The sequence below is a fragment of the Carica papaya genome, chromosome 4 (genome assembly GCF_054855325.1).
Source record: "Carica papaya isolate Zhongbai chromosome 4, ASM5485532v1, whole genome shotgun sequence".
Lineage (NCBI taxonomy): Eukaryota > Viridiplantae > Streptophyta > Magnoliopsida > Brassicales > Caricaceae > Carica > Carica papaya.
The window spans coordinates 12008782-12031840 of NC_142312.1; the positions used below are offsets into that span (position 1 = coordinate 12008782).

Below are 23059 nucleotides of genomic sequence, written 5' to 3' on the forward strand. Positions count from 1 at the left end.
TCGAAAATAAAACTATGAGTATGACTACAGAGTCTCTAGATTCACTCCCTATTTAATCGCGATTGGACAGTCCATATTAAAAGCGATAGATGACTTAGATCAAAAGCGGATGGTTATTCCCCATCCACACCCAAACCCAAATCCTAACCACTAGAGCCCCTCGCCGGATAAGACAGCCCAGCCCTCGGGGAGCCGACCGCCGCCACCCGCCACTGTAACGGAGCAATTTCGGTCGCCAAACGAGGTAAAAATTCTGCCATTTGCTCAGAATTTGATTCTAAACCCACCTATGACCAAATCGGAGCGAAAACACCAGCCAATTGGCTGGAAAATGCTGCCGAAGCTCAACGCCGCCACCGCGAGGTGTTTCAATTTTTGCCTTCGATGAGACCCTTCCCAATTCCCGTTCGATGTGATTTTTCCACCGTTTCCTCCTCTACAGGTTGACCGGAGCAAAATACCCAACTGCAACATGAGCCGGAGGAGCCGCCGCACCCGAGAGCCCCACCGCCAGTGAGTTTCAATTTTCTAGGTTTTTTTCACTCACCGAGGGTCCTAAGTGTGTTTTCTCATAGGAATCGATGTAAGTTTGGCTGAATTCGGCTGAAACAGCCAACCCGAGACAGATCGCCGCCGCTCGCAACAGTGCCATCGCCGGAGCACGGCGGAGTCACCGTACTGGAATTTCAAAATTGGCCGAGTAGGCCCTGAGTCTGATTTTTTGGATTATTTGGGACATGTGTAGGTACCGTAAGCGCGTTTCAGTTCCTGAAAAAAAATTCAAAGGACCTAGGGATCGTCCGTAGGCGCAGTGACAATCTAGTTTTCGACGTCGAATTAAGTAAGGACCCCTCACCCTATTTCCTATCATAGATGTGAAGTTTGAATAAATAATAATACTGTATTTTGTACAAATTAAATAGATATGCATAATTAATTATGATTGCTAATGGAGCCCGAACCGGACATTATTATATGTCAATTCCTATTTGATTTATTTACAGTTTAAATGCATTATGGTATCTGGTTTATCTATTCTATAGTTTTAAACGCATGTGTTACTGTCTCACTTGACCACTGTATGATTTTAAGAATTTAAGATATTATTGTATTACCAGGTGCATGTTTATTGTTTATGTGATTATGTTCAACTTGGTAACAGAGACTAAGGAAAAACAAATAAGGTGACAGCTTCACTAGATATCCTGGGAGATGGTGGACGGACCGGGTTCAGAGAGAACCCTACCGTAAACATCGTCTCATACCGAACGGGGTATGAAGACTTGGTCATTTGGCGCTCATACCGGACAGGGTATGGGGACGACCTTGGAATTAAGACTGTTAAAAAGAAGGGTTCATGTGTAGCAGAGATACCCCTATGAATCCCCATAGATATTAGTAGGCTGGTGAAAACGAAAAACGGTGAAAATCAGTAATTGTTAATAAATATAGATTTATGATATATTTTATGTTACCGATTATGCATGAAATTGTGATCTGTATGATATTATTGTCTTTATAAGTTGTTTTCACAGGTTCTCCAAGGGTAAGTGATTTTATTTTAAATGATTGTATTGGTTTAAAATTTATGCTTCATTGATTGTTTTTGGTTTTTTACCAACATTTACTTCTGTGACGGTGACATAATGTGATGTCTTTACTGGGTTAGTGTAACTCATTCCTTATTTAACCATTTCATATAAGGAAGACCTTGTTCCCGAGCCCAATCCACAAGAAGACGGCGAGTAGATGCTAGATGTTTTATAGTTTCCTTTATTTTTCTCATTTTTCGTATTTCTTTTAGAGAACTTATTCCGTGATATTGTTTAGTACTTTTAAGTTATTGTTTAAGGGATGTTAACTTTAATCTTCTATTTCGCTTCCGCACTCAAATTATTATATGTATTTCCTTTTGAATTTTCGGAACCGTTACAAATATTATTAATTATTATTTTATTGTCACAATTTCTAACAATTTCTTTTTCTACTATTAATCCTTGTTCATTACCGGTGTTGTAAAACTCATATGTTAGCTGCCACAAATAAGCATAAGTTTTTATCATAAAAAAAAAAAAAATTGGTGTCCAAAGAGTAAAACATTTGGTTTTAAAGAATTCATGCTTGATATTTAGATCGGAAATAAAAATTACGATTTCAATATGATATTTTATATTTACAAGATTTAATTATTATATATATAGGGCTCTGTCACATTATATTACCGAAATTATAGAACAATATTAAGCTAAAATAGAAGGTTTGTCTTGTATAAATTTTTATGTTTGAAAAAACAAAAGAAATATGATTGGAATTAGTTTGAATAATAGCCTAACTTAACTTATTTTATAGAAGCTCCAATACAATAAAAAATATTTATAAAATACTTGTGAGAATTGTACTTCATAAGTATTTATATACATTTTAAAATAATAGATATAATTATAATTATATTTAAATTTCAATAAATTTTATATAAGTTTTATTTTTTTTATTGGAACAAATTAGGTAACATTATGCACTTAAATAAAACTTTACTAATTCGTAATAGGGTGAAATAACTAGTTACTCAGTTACTAATTTTAATTTAAAATGTGTGTGTGTGTGTGTGTGAGAGAGAGAGAGGGAGAAGGTAATTTTGATTAAAAAGGAAATATAAATTAGGCAAGTAAAAGTAAGCATGTCTCCATTAAACATACTTTTGTAAAGGGTAACTACACTATTACTATTCATTCCCAAAGAAAGTCAAAGACCCTACACCTACTACAGTTTTCTTAGCCTGCCTTAACTTTAAACTCAACTTTAAGGCTACCCTAAACCATGCAAAAAAAAAAACAAAAAGACAAATGCTTAAAATAAACCCTGCTCTCTTCTTTTTTCTCTTCTTTTCTTTTCTTTTCTTTTCTTTTCTCTTCTCTAATATGTATACAAAATTTTGAATATATATCCCCTTTGTAAAACAAAAGTATTTGTGAGGTTTTTAAAACAAGTTTCACTAAAAGTCGGTAAAAATATTTAATTAAAGAAGGAAGATTTTAAATTATTTTATGGTTATTGTGCAAAAATTTTAAAAATATATTAAGTGATGTTGTGGGTTATTTATTGCAAGAAGCATAAAAGTTTGAAGCCTACCCCACAAGCAAATCTGTATGTCAATAAAACCCATATGAATCTTTTGAAGAGAATGATACAAAATCCTAATCAAAGCTTTGTCATTTCTTGCTTAGTTTTTTGGAGAGTGGCCCATCATCCTCTCTTTACATATAATCTTTTCCTACTTCATAAAAACACACTTGTCTCACATTACATACCTCAATCATACGCATATACTCGTTCTAATTTTCTTGGTACTTTTGTCAATGTCCCCATGAGACCAATTTAATAGTGGGAAAGTTACTAGTAAAATCAAATGTCCATAAAAAAAAGGAAAAAGAAAAAAAATATTTTTAATAGTTTGAGAAGTTTTTAATGCGCAAAATATTTTTATTTGAATAAAAAATTGTATATAAAAAATTTTCATTTTAAATTAACTAAATTTTACTGTGATAATATAATAATGTAGGATGATTAGCATGGCTATTAAGAGTTTTAAAGAACAAAATTATATATTTCCTTCTTAAAATAAATCATTTCTAAGTTTTTTTTAAGGAAATGTATATAATTTCATATTTACATATTAGAGCTCCCATACTCATACGAAACTTTCTTTTTTAGAATGCAAGTCCTCAACATTGGCAAAAAAGGGTAGTTCTTTTGACTATGAACAATCATTAATCATGACTACATTAAGAGTAAGCATTTTTGGCTGGATGTAATTTATAAATGGTTTTTCATTGCATTATTTGATTGCATATCTTGGTTCAGAATTTAATTCGAAATTAATTTTAAAATTTTAAAAAAATATATAAAAATTTAATTTTAAAATTAATAAATTTTTATTTAATATAAAATTAGGAAAAAAATAAGTTGATGATGAAATTGAAAACAATTTAAAAAAGAAATGTAAAAATTTAGGTTCAGATGATGTTTTTTGAAAAAAAAAATCAGAAACTGAGAGTCAAAACACAATTAAAAAAAATTGCGCCACGTAGGGCTCAGTCAGCAGCCCCAATGAACCGAAGCGCGCTGCGTGGTAAGACACGCTGACTTGGTGCCACGCTAGCAATCCGCGTGCCTGCAATCGGACAGCCCGGATGCATTCCTGCACGTGTGGACAGTTCGGATCTGTTCCCTCCTCAGGCACGATCGAACGATCGAGATTAAACACGATGAACGGTCAATATTCATTTTCTCTTTAAATGCAATCGGACAGTTAAGATCAAGTCGCGATGAACGATTTTGATTTATTTCTTCTTTAAACACGATCAGATGGTAGAGATCAAATGCGATGAACGACCTAAATTTAAGCGAGATGGGTATAAATATATCGCATCACACCGAACTCAGACCCTAGCCGTCAGCCTCCCGCCGGATAAGAAGAACTAATCGTCGGAGAAGGGAGCCAATCGCCGACCCCCGCTACGCTGGAGCCACCTCCGACCACCAAAAAAGGTAAATATTCTCTTATTCGCTTGAAATTTGATTCCGAGCACCTCCATGATCAAATCGGAGCAAAAGGAACAGCAGATGAGCCAAAAACTGAGGGTAAAATCCGAAACCACCTCTGATGAGCTCCTTCCCGTTTCTCGTTTCGTGCAATTTTTTTTACCATTGTGTTCACCATTCTATTTTCTACAAGTTGACACAAGAAAAATGCTCAGCTGCGAAGGTTAGCCGATGGAGCCGCTGCAACGAAAAATTCTACCACCGGTAGGTTTTTATTTTTTGGCCAACCGAGACCCCATAACGTATTTTTTTCACAGGGATGGGTTTAAAATCGACTGAAACTGGCTGAAACCGACCGAAAATGGCCAGATCAAGGTAAACTGTCGTCGCGGGCGGCAGTACCGCCGTGCCGGAATTTTAAAATTGGCTGGAAAAGATTTTTAACACTGATTTTAGATTTTTTAGAGTATTTTAATATACATGAAGCGTGTTTTAATCTCCGCATGAAAATTTAAGAAATTGGGGGACTGCTAGTAGGTGCAGTAGAAAGTTCGATATTTTGGATACCGATTTGTGTATGAATCTCTCACCTTTTTCTCTATTATGGAATTGAAGTTTAATAATCGGTAATATAGTATTTTGTGTAATTTAGAAAACTTAAAGAATAGTTACAGGTCACCAATAGAGTCGAAAACTTGTTAGTCATTTATTTGTTGTTTTATTTAACTGATTGTTGAATTTACAGTTTTAAATATATGATGATATACTGCAATGGTTAAATGATTCAATTGTGCTTCATTGATATATATGTTGCTTGTCTTGCGTAATTTATGGTTGATTTATGAAATTGGTAATTAATATGCAAACGAAAAAATTGTTTGGGCATGTGAATTAATGAATGGTAACCTTAGTAGATATCTTGAGAGATGGTGGACGGACTAGATATATAGATAACCTTACCGTAAACGTTGCCTCATATCGGACGGGGTATTGAGGATTAGTATTTTGGCACTCGTACCTCATACCGAACAGGGTATTGAGGGATGATATTTTTAGCGCTCATACTGGATGAGGTATGAGACGGTCGGTTAGTTAAAAATGTCGAATATTGGTTCACGCGTAGTGGGACATCCCTATGGGTCCCCAAGAATACTAGTAGGTAAATAAAAAAGAAAAAGTGATTGTTATTACTCACTTGAAAATGACATTGGAATGTTATTTGAGTTATTGTCTTTATAGGTTGATTTTAAAAATCTCGCAACAGTAAATATATGCAATAAATAGTTTTTCCTTATGATAAATGAATTTACTTAAATCAAGAGTTCTATTTGTTGTTTTTATGATTTTTACTAACTTTCAGTTTCCGTATGGTGAGTAGTGTGATATTTTTACTAGGTTAATGTAACTCACCATTTCATTAACTGTTTCAAATCAAGAGAATTAAGACCCAGATTTTGATCAACAGTAAGGTTGTGAATAGTTCACCACCTAAAATCTCTTCAAAAACTAGTGAAGATCGTTCTAGAATGCTCAGTATATTGTCTTTTATTTATTTCTTTGATTTTGTTTGTTCTTTTAGAATGATCATTCCCGTATCCCTATTGGGCATTCTAAATTATTGTATAAGAAATGTAAATCCTAAACTCTATTATTTCACTTTCACATTTAATTCATGACTTTATTTCCTTTTAAGTTCCGGACATTTACAAAAAGTTTATAATTGTAATATAATCACCATTCTGTTACACCATGTTATTGTGATTACATTTTTTAACATATATAATCAATAATTACATTGCTTCTCCTAATCGTATAAATACCCAACAATATCTATAGTGTCAGAGATATTAAAAGACAGTTTTAATATTTAAATATATAAAATTGTCTACAGGTATTCAGAATAATCCAAAATGACTTAATGTACTATGAGTACTGAAAAATATTCTCGAATATTTATAAATCATAAAGTACTTCAGTACCTAAAATATCTAAAATGTTCAAAGTGTATTTAAAATACAAGGAATTATCAATGTATAAAAAGGTTCATCTCAAATACTCTCATATACTTGGAATATCTACAAATAATTGTAGGTACTCGAAATACTCATAAATAATTAATAGTAAATGAAATACCTAAAAATATCTCTAACTATTAAAAAAAATTATCTAAATTATTTAAAAGTGTCAACGAGTACGTAAAATATTCTGAATACCCTCAGATAGATAAAATTATAAAAAATATCTTTCAGTATCCAAAATACTCAGTAAATGTCTTTTAATATTCGAAATACTCGTAAATAATGTTAGATATTCGAAATACCTAAAAAACTCTCATAAATATTAAAAATACCTATAAATATTCCATGTACCCAAACACCTATGACAAATTAAATATCCTAAAAAACTTCAAAAAATATGTTGTCATGAGCATTGAAAATACTCTTAAATAGCTTTAAATACCCAATATATATATATATATATATATAAATACCTTCTTAATACTTGAAATACGAAAAGAAAAACACCTATAGTAACGTAAAATATCTAAAAATGCCTTCAAATATCCAAAATAACAAAAATTATCAATAGATTTCCAAAATATTCAGAAATATCCCCAAGTATTCAAAATATCTGAAAACACCTCATTGTTGTGCCTTTTTATTATTATTATTATTTTTTTAGCTTTCTGAGTATTTATGCAAGTTTTAAACTTTTTGAGTGCTTCACAATCTTTTGGAAAATTTGAATATCCAACAATCTTTATGAACTTTTTAAAATATATTAGAACAAGTGAAACTAAAAGATTTTTATCTCTCAGTTATTTGAATTTTAATTTAAAATCAAGATTTAAGTTTCAACTATTCCTTAAAAGAAAATTATCATATATTACGATCTACTCCGGAAAAAAAATATATTGGACAAATCTTGATCTCAAGTTCTTGAAAATGTTGCTATGTTTTTCAAGAATCTCTTTTCTTAAGCTTTTCAAATCCCAAATATTTTTGAAATTTTCTTGTATTTAAGACCATTTCTAATTTTGCAAAACTGTAATCATATAATATAATTGTATTGCATAATTGCTTTCGTTTGTATATTAAACAAATCATTGAAAGATTGCACTACAGAAGCATTCGCATTGACATGATCAAACATCTTAGTACTTATCATAGCCAAATTATATTGCATTACATAATAATACTTTCAAATTCAGCCGCAGGCATCATTTGTAGAGAGAATACTTATCATAGCCAATTTCACTTCCAAGTCAATATTTACTCTGAACTCTCCATCCCCAGAAAAAATAAGAAATAAGAAAAACATGACTATAAGTGGAGAAAGCTGATATCCAACAAATGACCAACCACTAGTCAAGATGTTTCCATAACATATTGAAAACACCAAGATTAGAATGAACCCTACAAAAACACAGATCCCACTGGCCAAATTAGACAGTAAGAATGCTGATCACTGTGTAATATTTTTACAAGATGCAGCTCCAAAAGAATCATCAAAATGGCATCTGGTTTGTCCCTCTGGACGACATTGCAATCAAATCGGACAAGTGACCAAGTTCCTTGAATGGCAGAAAATTTTTATATTTAAGATTAGTAAAAACAAAAACAATCGCCATCACTAACATTTGTTGTATCCTCTTCCAGTAGTACAGACCTCCAACTACTTCCTGAACGACGCAGTGGAGTATTTTCCCTTACCAATCAGTTCAAAACCCTTTTTTTTCTAAATAATCGATTCAAACCCCATTAAGATGGAAACTGATTTTTTTTTTCTACTGAATCAGACCAAATTTTGGATCAAAATGCTTATTTCGATTTCTTTTGCTGGTCGGAAACCCTGGCTCCCATAATCTTACAAACAGGTTCATCTTTTGACTGAATAAGCTTTAAAGCTGGATGAACCTTCAGATCTCCCATTACCAATTTCTGGCCCACATCCAGCCCACTAAGATCCACATCAATATAGGGAGGGACGATATCAGCAGGGCAAAGGAACTTGACAGTCCTTTTAATCGTGTTTAAATAAGCTCCTGCGTGATTTTATCACAATTAACATCCACAAGTCAGATCAACAGAAAACTTTCTATTAAAACATGGAAAACCATCATTAGGGCAGAATATTACCATTGACGTGAACAAAAACAATCCACCATTAGACACAAAGTAAGCTGATATTTTGAAGGTTGTAACTAGTATTTTTCTTATTTTAGTAAAATAAGAAATATATTTGAAAGAGCAAATACTGTTATAGACAGGATTTAAACTGTAACACATCCAATTAAAAGAATGTACTAAAAGGAGAGAAAGCAAAAATAAGGACAAAATACAAACACAATCCCTTAACAGTGTATACAAAGTCAACCCCTCTGGATAAGGCACCGCCAAGTGTAGCTTTTTCGCCTGGAAGGTTGCTAGAGAATGCATTCTCACTCTGGATAAGCTAATTAGGAGGAGAAGAGTCTTGGTTAATGGTTGTTACTTGTGCAAGAGAAATGCATAATCATGCACCTATATACTATTGTGGTGTCCTTTTGCATACTGCTTGCGTACATTGGTCTGTGGTCTGTTGGCTATCAACTGCGTGATTGCTGGCTCAGTTTAGGATAAGATTAGAGCATGCCATGGGGTTAATAAGGACAAAAGGGCAAGCCTCATCCCTTTGGCTACTTGGAAAGAAAGAAACATGAGGGCTTTTGAAAGATATGAGTCGAACTACAATAGATTTAAAGATTATTGGTTCTATACCCTAGGTTTTTTTATAAAGGCTCATCCTCTTTATATTGTTGAGAATTTGGGAGATCTAATAGATATTTTGCTTGACATGTAAATTTGTTCTTAGACTGCATCCTCTTGGTGCTTGTTTGAATATATATATTCTTATACCTTTTCTTTAAAGAAAAAAAAAAGTCACCCCCTCAAGAAAATTGTTGCTTAAAAGCCTAGCATTTTGTTATAACGAAATGACTCGTAAAACAACAAAAGCAGCCCCCCTCTGTAGCACCTTAGGCGCCATGGCTCTCAAAAGATCATACAAGTATTAGAAATTAAAACTATTTCCATGTTAGGGGACACAGCTTCCTGAACGTGCGTAGTTAATTAGTATGGAATAATGACATAGTGGAGTTCAAATATGTTCATAAAGTATTAAAGGCAGTATATGTTTATTGAATTAGAATTGGACTAACTACTTGGCATAAGAGTGATGTTATGGCTCATTAGACTTCAAAAGAAAGTGTAGAGAACACTTCTTGAGTTCTAATAACTTATTAGCAGAGGATAGTCTTGTTTATAAAAGGCAATAGTGCATTCTTACTCATGTAAAAATCATTGCTCTAAGAATTAAAGCTAGTAGTATGTTATTAAGGAAACTTTTTTTAAAAAAGAAAAGAGTCATCAAGGAAACTTAAATATGGCTGATATGCAGAAAAGCCTGAGTTGTCAGACAATGAGAAAAACCTTAGGCGACTGATAACGAGAGAAGTATATAGTGATTAACTAAATCTGATAAATAGAAAAGAAATCATTTAGTCATATTACCGATACATCTCTAAGATGTTTCACATACGATTAAGAGAATTAAATATCAATGGACCATATCTTCAATAATATTTAATAAGTCCAAGAAATCACTATGTTTTTCCTCATAACTAAGAAAACCATAATAGTAAGACTTTATGATACTAAAATATTAATATATTTAATGCGAGGAGATTCTTGAATTAGATTTAAAGAGCATATGTTGCTGAAGTAAAACAAAACTTCAAGTGGGTTAGGTACGTCATGCAGGAAGGTATAAATTGATGAATCTAGTTAGTTATAAGACAGCTTCGGTTTCAAAAACAATCAAAATTGAAATAACAGTTTTTCCAAAGAATTTTAGCATACTTCTGAGGAAGAAAAATGATAACTATTTTTTGAAAAAGAAATTATTAGCCAATAAAAAATATAACAGAAGCTCAATGGATAGCACTATATTATTACTTGAAAAGTCATTTTCTGGTGAAATTTTAGTCTAATAAATTAACATCAAATTTAATCTTTGGAGGTCTGTACAAGTTGTAAACGGCTTGAAGAAAAGTATTAGATCAATGAAGAAAAACAAAGAAAAAATCTTATTGATCTTGAGAATGTTTTACATTTGAGAGGGTGATTATATACCAGAAGGTATAACAAAATAGTTCAATGAAATGAAAACACCTCAGCTTCTAGAATATGTCCAGCTCATTCTAGAAAATAACAAACTTCCTAATTGTGAGCATTGTGATGATGGAATGATACAAAAAACCAGAAAAAAATATAACAGAAACTAAAAACATACAAATAACATCCCCCACTCAAGTTGGAGTTTGATGAGGCTCAAGCAAAACCCAACTTGGAAGTTATGACATTGAATTGAGGCAAGCTAAGAGACTTGGTCAAACTATCAGCAAGTTGCATGAATGGAAATGTACTGCGGCAAAATAAAACCATTCTTATATTTCTTGCGAGCAATATGACAGTCAATCTCGATATTCTTTGTTCTTTCATGGAACACGGGGTTGGCGGTGATATGCATGGCGGATTTATTGTCACACCACAAGGGAATGGGAAGTTGGAGATGTAATTGAAGATCAGAGAAAAGATAAGTGAGCCACATAAGTTCACGAATAGTATTGGCCATGCTGCAATATTCAACTTCACAAGAAGACCGAGAAATGATGTCTTGTTTCTTTGTTTTCCAAGAAATAAGTGAAGAGCCCAAAAAAATGCAATAGCCAGTTAAGCTACATTTGGTTTTGGGACAAGAGGCCCAATCACTATCTGACTAAGCAACCAGTTGAAGATTACTTGAGGATGGATAAAATAATCCAGCGGAAGGAGTGCCCTTGAGGTATCTGCAAACGTGAAGAGCAGCATCCCATTGAATATTGGTGATTCTGTAAACTGGCTAAGTTGATTAACTGCATAACTGACATCTGGCCTTTTAAAATTCAAATACAATAATTGACCAATAAGACGACGATACTGCTTAGGATCAGGAAAGGGATCTGACTCAGTGTAAAATTTGAAATTCTTTGGAAGAGGAGTAAGAGCTGGTCTGGATCCAGTTAAACCAGTATCAGCAAAGATATCAAGAACATATTTTCATTATGTGATGTACATGCCTTTTTCAGAGCGTGCTAGTTTGAGGCCCAAAAAATACTTTGCTTCACCAAGATCTTTTATGGTAAAGGCATCATGTAAAAATTGCTTTGTTGCTGAAATAGCAGACTTAGAACTTCCAGTTATAAGGACATGATCAACATAAATTAGTAGAGCCAAGAATGTACCAAAATATTGCTTTATAAATAAGCAGTGGTCGTGTTCTGATTCAATGAAACCAAACTGTAGCAGTTTCTCAGTAAAAACAGTGTTCCATTGTTGTGAAGCTTGTTTGAGAACATACAAAGACTTTTTTAGCCTGCAAACTTGCGAAGGAGAAGCTTTAGCACAACCGGAAGGAGGTTTAAGACAAACTTCTTCATCAAGAGTGCCATGAAGGAATGCATTATTGATATCCAGCTGATGAAGAAACCAATTTTTAGCAGCAGCAAGTGCTAAGAAGAATATGATTGTGATTGTTTTAGCTACTAGAGAGAAATTTTCAAAATAATCCACACCTTTTGTTTGATTGTATCATTTGCCTACTAATCGAGCCTTGAAACGTTCTACTTTACCATCTGGAAGAAATTTAACTTTATATACCCATTTTGTCCCAATAGCATGTTTATCAGCAGGAAAAGTTGTGAGTTCCCAAGTAGCATTGGCTTCCACGGCATCAATCTCCCTTTGCATAGCAGCAATCCATTCTTTATGTTTGATGACTTGTTTATAAGAGTATGATTCTGCAATATTAGTAATTTTTGCAAGAAAAGCTATGTATGAAGATGAAAAATTGGAAGAAACTTGATATGGATAAGTTGGAGGTGTGAGTCTTCCAATCGGCGAACCTAGAGGCTGCTTGTACTATTTGTGATGGCAGAATGGCAAATAAAATCTTTCATCCAAGCAGGTTTGGTTCTGTGTTTGGTGCTGGCTACAGGTGGTTGAACAAAATTATGGAGATATGAAGAAGATGAAGTGTTTTGAGGAGATTGTGAAGATATGAAGAAGATGAAGTGTTTTGAGGAGATTGTGAAGACTCTGGATGAGAATCATGCGTCGAAGTAGTACCATGAATGGGAGAGGAATTAGGATCAGAAAAGGGGGCATCAGCTGAAATATCAATCTTGGGCAAAGGAATTTCTTCTTGGTTATAACGAATTGAATGAAATGGGAATGAGTTTTCATAAAAAATAACATCTCAGAAAAAATGGTACTGATGATGTTGTATATCATAGACGTTATAAGCTTTTTTGTGTACTACATACCCTAAAAAAATGCATTTAAAGGATCTAGTGTCCAGCTTATCTCCAGAGGACAAATTGTTAGATATAAAACATAAACATCCAAATGTTTTAAGTTGGTTGTAATTTGGTTTACGACCATATATAATCTCGAACGGGGTTCTCCATTGTAGGACTAAGCTGGGAAGTCTATTTATGAGATAAGTGGCTATCAAAATGGCATCTCCCCAAAAAGGTTTAGGCAAATTGGATTGAAACAATAAGGTCCGGACTATCTCTAATAATTGTTTTGTTGGGATGTATAAGAATATAAGATTTGATGAACAATACCCAAGGAAGCAAACATTTCCTTACATTGCTAATTTACAAATTCAGTCTCATTGTTAGACCGGACTGTTTTATTGGGCACTAAATTTGTGTTTGGATCATTTGAAGAAGGTGCTAAGAGTGGTTTTGGTTTGAGACTTATGATTTAGTAAGAAAGTTCAAATTCCCCTGCACATCAACTAGAGTTAAAATATACTGAGCATCGCTATGTGTCTGCATTTTATAAGGTCCCCATATGTCCATATGAATTAAATCAAAGGTGTGGGTGGTTTTTATGCTGCTAGTGGGAAAGGAGAGCCTATGTTGCTTAGCCATATGACATACATCACAAGGATGGATAGATTGATAAGATTGATGATTAATGAAGTGCAAGTGCTCCATGGTAGAAGCAGAAGCATGACTTAATCTAGAGTGCCAAATCTAAGTAGAAAGCTCATCTTTATTATCAGAATTTGAAAAACTATTACAAGAAATAGAATTTGACAGCTGGTTATAAGTACTTAAAATGGACATAGGCATTTCCCTTTGTAAGGGAGCAGAGACACATATCTGGTTCTTGGTTTTGTTTATAACTGCAGCTTTGAAGGATGAGCTATCAAGGATATAGAGTGATCCAAATAGTCTACCAACATTGAGGGTAAAAGATAAAAAACAGGTTAGAAGTTTTGACAACTTTGTTAACAGATAGAAGGTTGCAATGGAAAAAAGGAACCTACAACACATCTGTCAAGGGTATGCGAGGGTGTAAGAGAGCAGTACCAGCTTGTTTCACAATTTTTGTGGTTCTATCAGGCAAATATACAGGGGTGCTTAAGCCAATATCATGCAGATCATGAAGCAATTCCTTGTTAAAACAAATGTGCGTGCTTGCACCTATGTCTATGATCCACATGGTGGATTAAAATTTTTTATCAAATGAGAACATAGCATTTTCTTAGGATATACCTGCAAATTTTGTCTCATAAGCAAACATGACTTGTTCTGCCTCTACTAGTCGTTTGCCTTTCATAAACTTAGTTATCTCTTGCTGAATCAAGGATGTAAATTTGCTCTAGTGAGTTTCACCCACGTCAAGAGGGGTATCAGCAACAGCAACGGTGTTGGCTGCCATTTTTTTTTTGCTTAGATTTTCCCTTCTGATTCTTCAAATCTTCCCACCAAATAGGATATCCATGTATATTGAAGCAGGAATCCTTCAGGTGACCTGGAGCATTACAGTGTTCACAGATTCTATCTCCTTTCCTCGCGTTCTTTTTCTTAAAGTTGGATCTAGCCAGTAAAGCATTATTTTCAACCGCATCAGTAGTGTAAATATTTACTTGTCTTTATTTCTCTACATATAAAATCATTGAATAGGCCTTGCTTATAGAGGATAATGGATCCAACATAGGGATTTGACTTCTAACTCCTTCATATGAAAAGTTGAGATCCATTAAGAATTGAATAAGTTTTGCTCGAGGAATTCATCACATTCAACCTCCTCGTAATGTCACAGGAGCACCCTTGACAAGAGCAGACTAGAATCGGAATTAATTGATTAGTTTATCCCAATTCTTCTTTATCCTATTGTAATACATAGTAACAAAAATGCGACCCTGCTCTATTGAGACAATATCTCTTTGAATTTGATATAAAAAAGATCCATTACAGATCCCATACATTAGCTTAATCTTGCTCAAAAAATCTTGAGCAGTAGAGCAGTAAATAAAAGAATTCACAAGATCCTTTGAAATGGAGCCAAGAATCCAAGATTTTACCATGGCATCTACTCTCTTCCATTGAGCATATCCGTTACTTGAAGGATTTGGTTTTTGAATTTCTCCAGAATTGAAACAAATCTTATTCTTAGCTTCTAATGAGATTTTAACAGCAGTACTCCAGGTTAGATAATTACTCACCATAAGAGGAGCTGTAACCAAAGATATTCCTAGATTATCAAACCCATGTATCATCAATGAGTTGCCATTAGTAAGGGTTTGTCACAACGATGCCTTCCTCTCCATCCATATCTCAAGAGAAAAGAAGAAGAATGGGTAAAAGAAAAAAAAACAAAGCTAAGGCTCTGATACCATGTACAAGCTGTAAACAGCTTGAAGAAAAGTATTTGATCAATGAACAAAAACCAAAAAAAAAAAATCATATTGATCTTGAGAATGTTTTACATTCAAGAGGGTGATTACATACCAGAAGGTATAACAAAATAGTCCAATGAAATGAAAACACCTCAACTTCTAGAATATGTCCAGCTCATTCTATAAAATAACAAAATTCCTAACTGTGAGCATTGTGATGATGGAATGATACAAAAAACCAGAAGAAAAAATAATAGAAACTAAAAACATACAAATAACAAGGTCAAAACTTGAATGTACATATTCACATATATAGGATAAAAATGTTGTTACTTGGTGCTAACTAATTGAGTCTATGGGATTACAGACGATTGAAGAAATAAGTTTAAGAGTATGAGGGAATCTATCACCAAGAAAGAAATACAAATCGAACCCATTAAACGCAGATAGATGCTAGTAACTTGGACCAAGACACGAGTGACCATGATGTGTCAATCCAACTATGTGAAAGTTATACTTATAGGTATAACATTACCTAGAGTAAGTTATTAATGAAAAAGCCTATAGAATACTTAACTCAAGTTATGCTTAAATCCTTTATGTTAATAACTTACAAAAGGGAGGATTCGGGCCGGTGTTTTCGAAAAAGGATAATAATCGTTAACTATCTCAAAATGTCTCATATTATTCTCTATAATTCTCTCATGGTTAGGGCATTTAGATGACGGAAGTTACACTTCCTTTGTGATTGCACCTTTCACAGTTAACTCAATCCTTAAAAAATTCTTGGAATTCCATGTAAATAAGGTATCTATTTAGTTTTTATGTATAAAAGGAACTAAAGATGATTTATTTTCTTTAATAATATTGCATAAAAATCATGTAAAAAATTAAGTTCTCTTGATTTGAACCTTCAAGTATTGTATATAATCTATGAACCTCGATTGAAACATAACTTTCATACATTAGAATCCAAGAAATAACATGCAAAAATATTTATCTACTGTATAAGATGCTCATAACTTTCGCACTATCACGATAATGTGCTAATCTCAAACCCATGAACATTTTACAAGAACTTACATTAAGGCTTCTTGATCAAATCGACACCACTTCTATCTTGAGACAAGAGAAAAATTTATTTGAAGTCCATATTACTTTCGACTTCTAATATACATTAACTCCATTAAGAGATCAAACTTGACCTTCCTCATAAAAGACAAACTACAAATAATATCTTAAACAGAGTCTTTAACACTAACAGGCATACAGTGGTAACTTGCAATTACCCATTTAGCTTTAGAGCTAACATTCAAAGTTCGCTTCTCATTATCCATGTTAAAGAGTTCTAATCTCATTCAACTTTATGTTTCTTTCCAAATCTCTCAACTTTATGCTTTCTTTATCAAATATCTAGACAAATTTTTTGTCAAATATAAAGACACTGCATCCTAGGATCCTATACTGGAGTTATTTGCGAAGAGGTCGGGTGGAAACATAACTTCTTTTCAAAGGGTGGTAGATACACCTTAATAAAGAGCACAATGACCAACTTTCCCATTTATTATCTATCTACCCTCACAATTTCAGTGAGAGTGGCTAAAAGATTAGAAACAATTCAATGTCGCTTCCTCTGAGGTGATGAAGATGAAAAACATAAGTATCACATGGTGAATTGGGAGAACATTAAAAAACTAAACAGTTTGGGTGGACTTGGTATTAAATATATGGTGAAAATGAATGATGCCCTCCTCGGCAAATGGTTGTGGAAGTACATGAATGAAGATAATAGGTTGTGGAGAAGGATTGTGGATGGGGTGACCCAAATTGGGCTGCAAGTACACTTACCATCCCGCATGGTAGAGGTTTATGGAGGAAAATCTTATCTCAATGGCTCTAGTTCAATCTCTACTTATAATGGAAACTGGGTAGGGATGCTAGGATCAGACTTTGAACTGATGAGTGGTTGGAGATAGGTAGCCTTATGAATTGTTTTCCGATGATATTTAATATCGCTCAATCCAGAAATATGTTTATTGAAAAAGCCTACCAACGGTCGAATGATAATATAAATTGGTCAATAAATGTAATAAGAAACTTAAATGATTGAGAAATAAGTGACTACGCAGACTTACTAAGGATTTTATCATCACAACATATCTCTCTAACCTCCAACAAATTTGTTTGGAAATTGGAAAAGTCTAAGAAATTTTTTGTTAAATCTTACTACAATTTCTCAATGGAGGATTCATCCATGGACTATCGGAATTTTCATTATAAACAAATCTGAAAAACAAAGGTTCCTCCGAAGGTCGTTTTTTCGCATGGGAAGTCTGTAGGGAGAAGATTCTTACCATTGACAAACTTAAAACTAGAGGACAGATCCTTGTCAATGGGTGTTACATGTGTTTGAAGACTAAGGAGTCCTGCAATCATTTACGATTTTGATGCCCTGTATCTCATGATCTTTAGTGCATTATTTATGATTTTTTGGGGATCCAACGAGTCGTGGCAAGTTCAATTTGTGGGAAAATTTGAGCTTGGGATGGGTTATATATAAAAAGAAACATTGTAAACATTATTCTATTAACTGTTTTTTTGGTTATTTGAAAGAATGGAATTCTAAAACTTTTGAGGGCAAAGTAAGTAGTGTTTATAGTATTAGAAATAAATAGATGCATTCTTTTAGAACCATCGTGTTAGGTTATGACATTATCAATTATAAGAATTTTGAAAATGTCATTGATACTCTAACTCTTATGTAAATTTTTTGTACATGCGTGGTACTCCTGTTTTGGTATCCTGTTAATATTAATATAATGCATACTTTTTATTTTAACAAAAAAAAATTTTGACGTATTCATGTTGAAGACAAATGCAGGTTAAATGTCCAATCACTGGCCTAACATTTATGCGAATGTAGATTCAAGGATCCAATATTTTATTGCATTCAATCAAGCGTCTAATGCATTCAATCAAGAGTCTCCAGTAACCATCTTCTCAAAAAGAGTCCCCAATAACTGCACACTAAATCCCAATTACACCTTTGCCACGTAACGTGTCACATCATTAAACATGACCACATCAACATAAACATGTGTAGATGCCACATCAGCCTTAGCTAAGTCATAATTTACCAAAAAAAATCACCTTTCATTTTTACTAACTTAACCTTTAAAAAATGAAAAATAACAAAATTAAATAATGAGTCAACTAGGGTTGACGTGGTATGTTCACGTGTTATGTTGACGTGATATTGAGTTTATAGTTACTACAGGCTCTTGATTTAATGCAATTGAATACATTAGGCGCTTGACTGAATGCAATTAAATATATAAGTCCTGGGATTGAACATAATAAAACATTGGGCCTCCAACAACACATTTTTGCAAACATGAGACTCTTGATGAGTATTTAGCTGAAGGATATTCTTCTACATGCCTCAAACACAATAGCTTCACTTTCACAGGGAAAAGCAAGCCGATGGTATTGGGACGAATGTAAGATGCAGGTCTTTTCCATGGATGCCCAACTTATAGCTAGTCCAACAAGTATATAAATCAAACTGGAGATAAAACTTTTATTGTCATTAATGCTCATTACTCGACTTGTAAAGTATCCTCCTAGCCCCACATGAAAATACCCTCGATTGAGTACTTAGCTAAAGAATATTCTACTACATGCCTCAAACACAATAGTTCATTTTCACAGGGCAAGCAAGTAGATGGCATTGGGATGTAAGATGCAGATCTGTTCCATGGATGCCCAACTTACAGCTACTCCAACAAGTATATAAATCCAACTGGGGATAAAATTTTTATTATCATTAATGCTCATTGCAGACTTGTATCAAAGTACTGTTCTAGCCCCACAGGTGATTAGAATAGACAATAGACTAAGTCATACTTAATTGTTCTTCTCAGATGCTCAAGAACTTTACAAAACATTTTCCAATGCTAGGGATCTAGTCGGTCAGCAAACCAAGAAAGCTTACATGCTAAAATACTATCTATGTGCAGGTAAAATGCATGAGATACATTAGGCTTTCTGTAACACTTTGACAATCTATTTGAACAAAACCGATCTGAATTATCAATCAACATACAAAATCACATAAAATATTGGCATCTTTTATTCCAATATCATTGAATTTCTCCAATATCTTCATAATGTTATGAAATAGATCCAAAGCAGAGCCTTTGTCATGAATGGAGGCTTTGTTTTCCAAAGTAGTGTCTACTTCACTCAAATCTCTCATCTTAAATAGAGCTAGATGTTTTCAGGTTTCATTACTCAATATATATTATTCCCAAAGATTGATATATGACTGGTATAAACATATAATGACCCCATTATTTCTCAGCACTGTCGTTTTTAAACCCATTAGGGAGTATTACTCAATCAAAATTCTCACGCCCTTACTAGGGGGCTTGCTTTAGGTCATGAAGTACAAAACTCCTAAATCATTCCACATGGACTTTCTCATCTAACTCCCCATTTTAAGAAATCGTTTTGACATACCTTTAGTTTATGTGTAGGGATGACAACGGGACCTATGAGCTACTGGTACCTGGACTGTCCTACCCAGACATGACTGTTTTTCTTCCAAAAAGAAAAAGTTCAAATCAAGTGGGCACTAAGAGTAAAATTTTCTGGGTCATGACAAACTTGGTATTAACCCAAAATTATCCACCCAAGCTATTTATGTATATATTTTATATTTATAAGTACGTAAGATGAAAAAAATTTATTAAATACATCTATTTTTTAACCTAAAGAATTGATTTTGATAACACAATTACGTACTATTTTTAACCATATTTGTTAAGCTTGTCTTCGCTTCAAAAAGAAAACATTATGAAAAAACATGCTTAAAGCTATAATGTTAGCAAGGAAAATTCTATAAAGGCTAAAGAATAAAAAAATAGAAGATAGAAGATTGAAACTTGAAGATTTGTCTTCACTTCTTGTATGCTGTTTATGTAATGGTAATTTCATTATTTGGCCCAAAAATAAACTCAAGAACTTTAGAATTATTGCATATGCAATTATTTTTAAACGAATTTGTGGCATTAGAAAGAATTATAACTATACATTTGAAAATCCTCCAAATAAACTTTGAAAATTTTTCTTGAAATTCCTTAGAATTTGTCTCTAAATAACAAAATAATTAAAAAAAAAAAAAAGGTTTTACCCACCATATTTCAGAATAAGTACAGCACAGAAGCAGAGCCATAAGTAGAGAAGCCAACACGTAACTCTTAACTCATTCAAAGTGTTTATTACTCACCTTTTCTTAGTCCCGGAGACACATCTTGTCCTCTGAAGACAAGAGGGACATCAACCTTTAACAAAGCATGAGAAGGCGCCCTTAAGAAAGTGATATTGAGCGGCGCATCCGTGCCCGCATGCAAATGAAGCTGGCACCACATGAAGCAGACAAAATACGGATTAGGAAACAACAACAATTCTCTGTTCTCCATATATATATATATATATGTCAATAGTAATCCAAATTAACTAATGAACAGTAGCAAGAAGCTTATATTCTACCCATTTCATCATTTTACACAGTCATGCCCCAAATTTAGTTAACCAACAATTCTCTTCAGTTGAGGAAAAAGAAACAAAGGCAGAAGGAAATAAGATCCGGACCCAAAGTAAAGACACTAACCAGTAAGTTTAGACAAAAATTTGAAACCAGATTAGACAAACAGTTAAACAAATAGAATGATCTAATAAAACTAAAAGGAAACAAGTACCATTCTGGGTAAAACGCGGACTTTCTCGATAACATCGTCCGAGCCAAACTCTGAATGGACCTGAAGATCAAAGAGCCTGGAGAGGAAAAAGGAACGGCCGAGAAGATTAACCAACTTTCTTATCTGATTGGTTTGCACGGAAATAAGCCTCTTGTTGCCGCCGTGTTGGCCGTCTTCCTGCTCGAAGACGACGCTAGGAACCCGACCCTTCTTCCTCTCCTTGGCGGAAATGTTCTTGCCGGAGTTAGGGCGAGAGATGGCGTAGATAGTCTCGGCGAACTTGGGGTCGGGAGTGGGAAAGCCGTCCAGGTAGGTGAGAGGGGCGAGGGCTGCGTCGTCGAGAAGCGCAGCGGTTGCTGCTTGAGAGAAGAAGCGAAGGTGTAGGGTATTAGAGAGTATTGACGAGCGAGAGATCAACATAGCTGATGACACAGAGAGAGAAAGAGAGAGGGAGAGGATTAAGGGAGGTTTTGGGGAGACAGTCGAAGTGGGGTTTGAGTTGCACAGGTAAATGAGAATGAACAGGGAACCAGTCCACTCCCATGGGCCATAAAGTCGGATTTGGGCTGAAAATGAAATTATGTTATAATTATAAAAATGCATTTGTAATCTACATTTTAATGAAGGGTTAAAATTTTCAATTAGTGATAATCAAAATAGTGTATGTAGATCATTTAAGGATCCACCCACGATAAATATTTGTGTTAGTTACTTTACCATATTCAATTTATTTCCATTGTTAATTTTTCCCATGATAATTTTTAGAATTAAAATTTTTCTCAGATCACCTATTAATCATCCTTCCAGGTGTTTTACAAATGAAATTTTGACCATTAAACATCTTAATATGATGCGATTATATTGTAATAGTACTTTTATTAGAATTAACACGAATTAAAGGAGAAAATAAGACTAAAAAAGTGGCAGATTATATGATCCAAGAGTTTTTTTTTTTTTTTAGTGAACCGGGGTGGCCGATTCCATGGAATTGAACCGGGCGGTCCAGTTTGGATATTTGTCTAAGTAAACCAGGGTCATAAGGAAGTTTAATGGAGGGATTAGTTGTGTCAGCAAGCAATAGAGAAGGAGGCGATAAGATGGATTTTGTGGGGTCTGCAACGTGAGGTTGAAATCTCACAGATGCACTCTCAAGATAAGGGAAGAATCTATAAGGCATAATTCTATTGGACATTATTTTCCTATCAAAAGCAAAACCAAACCAAACCCATTTCTCTCTTTATAGCACCTTCCTTCAACATCTCAAAACATAGATAGAATAACAATGGCAGCAACCGTAGCCATGGCCATGCTCAATGCCAAGTGTTTGAGCATCAACTCACCCAAAATCACCACCCCTGCAAAACCAACCACAAAACCCACCTCCCTCCTTTCCATTCAAAACCTCCCAAAAGGTCTAGCCATCTCAAAACCAATTCAAACATTACCAGCCACAACCGCCATTGCAGGAGCTATCTTTTCAACTTTGAGCTCATCTGATCCCGCCTTCGCTGCCCAACAGATAGCTGTCATAGCTGAAGGAGACAATCGTGGTCTTGCTCTTTTGCTGCCTCTCATACCAGCCATAGCCTGGGTCCTTTTCAACATCTTGCAACCTGCGCTTAACCAGCTCAACCGCATGCGCAGCACCAAGGGAGTCATCGTTGGGCTCGGCCTAGGTGGATTGGCTGCTTCAGGATTCGTGTCAGCCCCACAGGTCTCGGCTGCCAGTGAGATCGCCATGTTGGCTGATGCATCAAGCAGTGACAACAGGGGTACACTGTTGTTGTTTGTTGTGGCTCCTGCAATTCTTTGGGTGCTCTACAATATTTTACAACCGGCTCTGAACCAGATCAATAGAATGAGGTCTTGAAAGGGATTGGATTTTGTTAATTTGGGGTGCCATGTTGAAAAGTTGGCCTGTATATTTGCACCTTCTGTTAATGAATGGCTTCTAATTATTTTGGACAACTTTCTTC

General features: G+C 34.2%; 2 protein-coding genes across 3 annotated transcripts; one reads left to right on the forward strand and one right to left on the reverse strand.

Annotated features, from left to right (window-relative positions):
- Nucleotides 1–7678: 7678 nt before the first annotated feature.
- On the reverse strand, nucleotides 7679–21602 carry LOC110809421 (Ribosomal protein L25/Gln-tRNA synthetase, anti-codon-binding domain-containing protein). Of its 2 annotated transcripts, none has more exons than XM_022035244.2 (3): nucleotides 21084–21599; nucleotides 20612–20741; nucleotides 7679–8587 (listed from the first exon to the last, which is right to left on the reverse strand). In XM_022035244.2, exons 1-3 carry the CDS (start codon nucleotides 21501–21503, stop codon nucleotides 8364–8366), a joined length of 774 nt encoding a protein of 257 aa, XP_021890936.2. In that variant the 5' UTR covers nucleotides 21504–21599; the 3' UTR covers nucleotides 7679–8363. The 2 variants fall into 2 exon arrangements, with proteins under 2 accessions (XP_021890936.2, XP_021890937.2); XM_022035245.2 differs by lacking the exon at nucleotides 7679–8587 and adding an exon at nucleotides 10647–11431 and having other exon boundaries at nucleotides 21084–21602.
- A 679-nt stretch (nucleotides 21603–22281) lies between these two features.
- On the forward strand, nucleotides 22282–23051 carry PSBY (photosystem II BY). The gene has a single exon (XM_022035255.2). The coding sequence runs from the start codon at nucleotides 22366–22368 to the stop codon at nucleotides 22951–22953; it is 588 nt and encodes a 195-aa protein (XP_021890947.2). The 5' UTR covers nucleotides 22282–22365; the 3' UTR covers nucleotides 22954–23051.
- The last annotated feature ends 8 nt before the right edge of the window (nucleotides 23052–23059 follow it).

Bases quoted from the DNA above. Each gene is read 5' to 3' on its own strand.
- PSBY (XM_022035255.2), top strand. From the start codon at position 22,366: ATGGCAGCAACCGTAGCCATGGCCATGCTCAATGCCAAGTGTTTGAGC.
- LOC110809421 (XM_022035244.2), bottom strand. From the start codon at position 21,503: ATGTTGATCTCTCGCTCGTCAATACTCTCTAATACCCTACACCTTCGC. The intron at 20,742-21,083 runs GTACTTGTTTCC...ATGTGGTGCCAG, and splicing joins TCCGCGTTTTACCCAGAATG to CTTCATTTGCATGCGGGCAC. The intron at 8,588-20,611 runs GTGAGTAATAAA...AAAATCACGCAG, and splicing joins GTCTCCGGGACTAAGAAAAG to GAGCTTATTTAAACACGATT.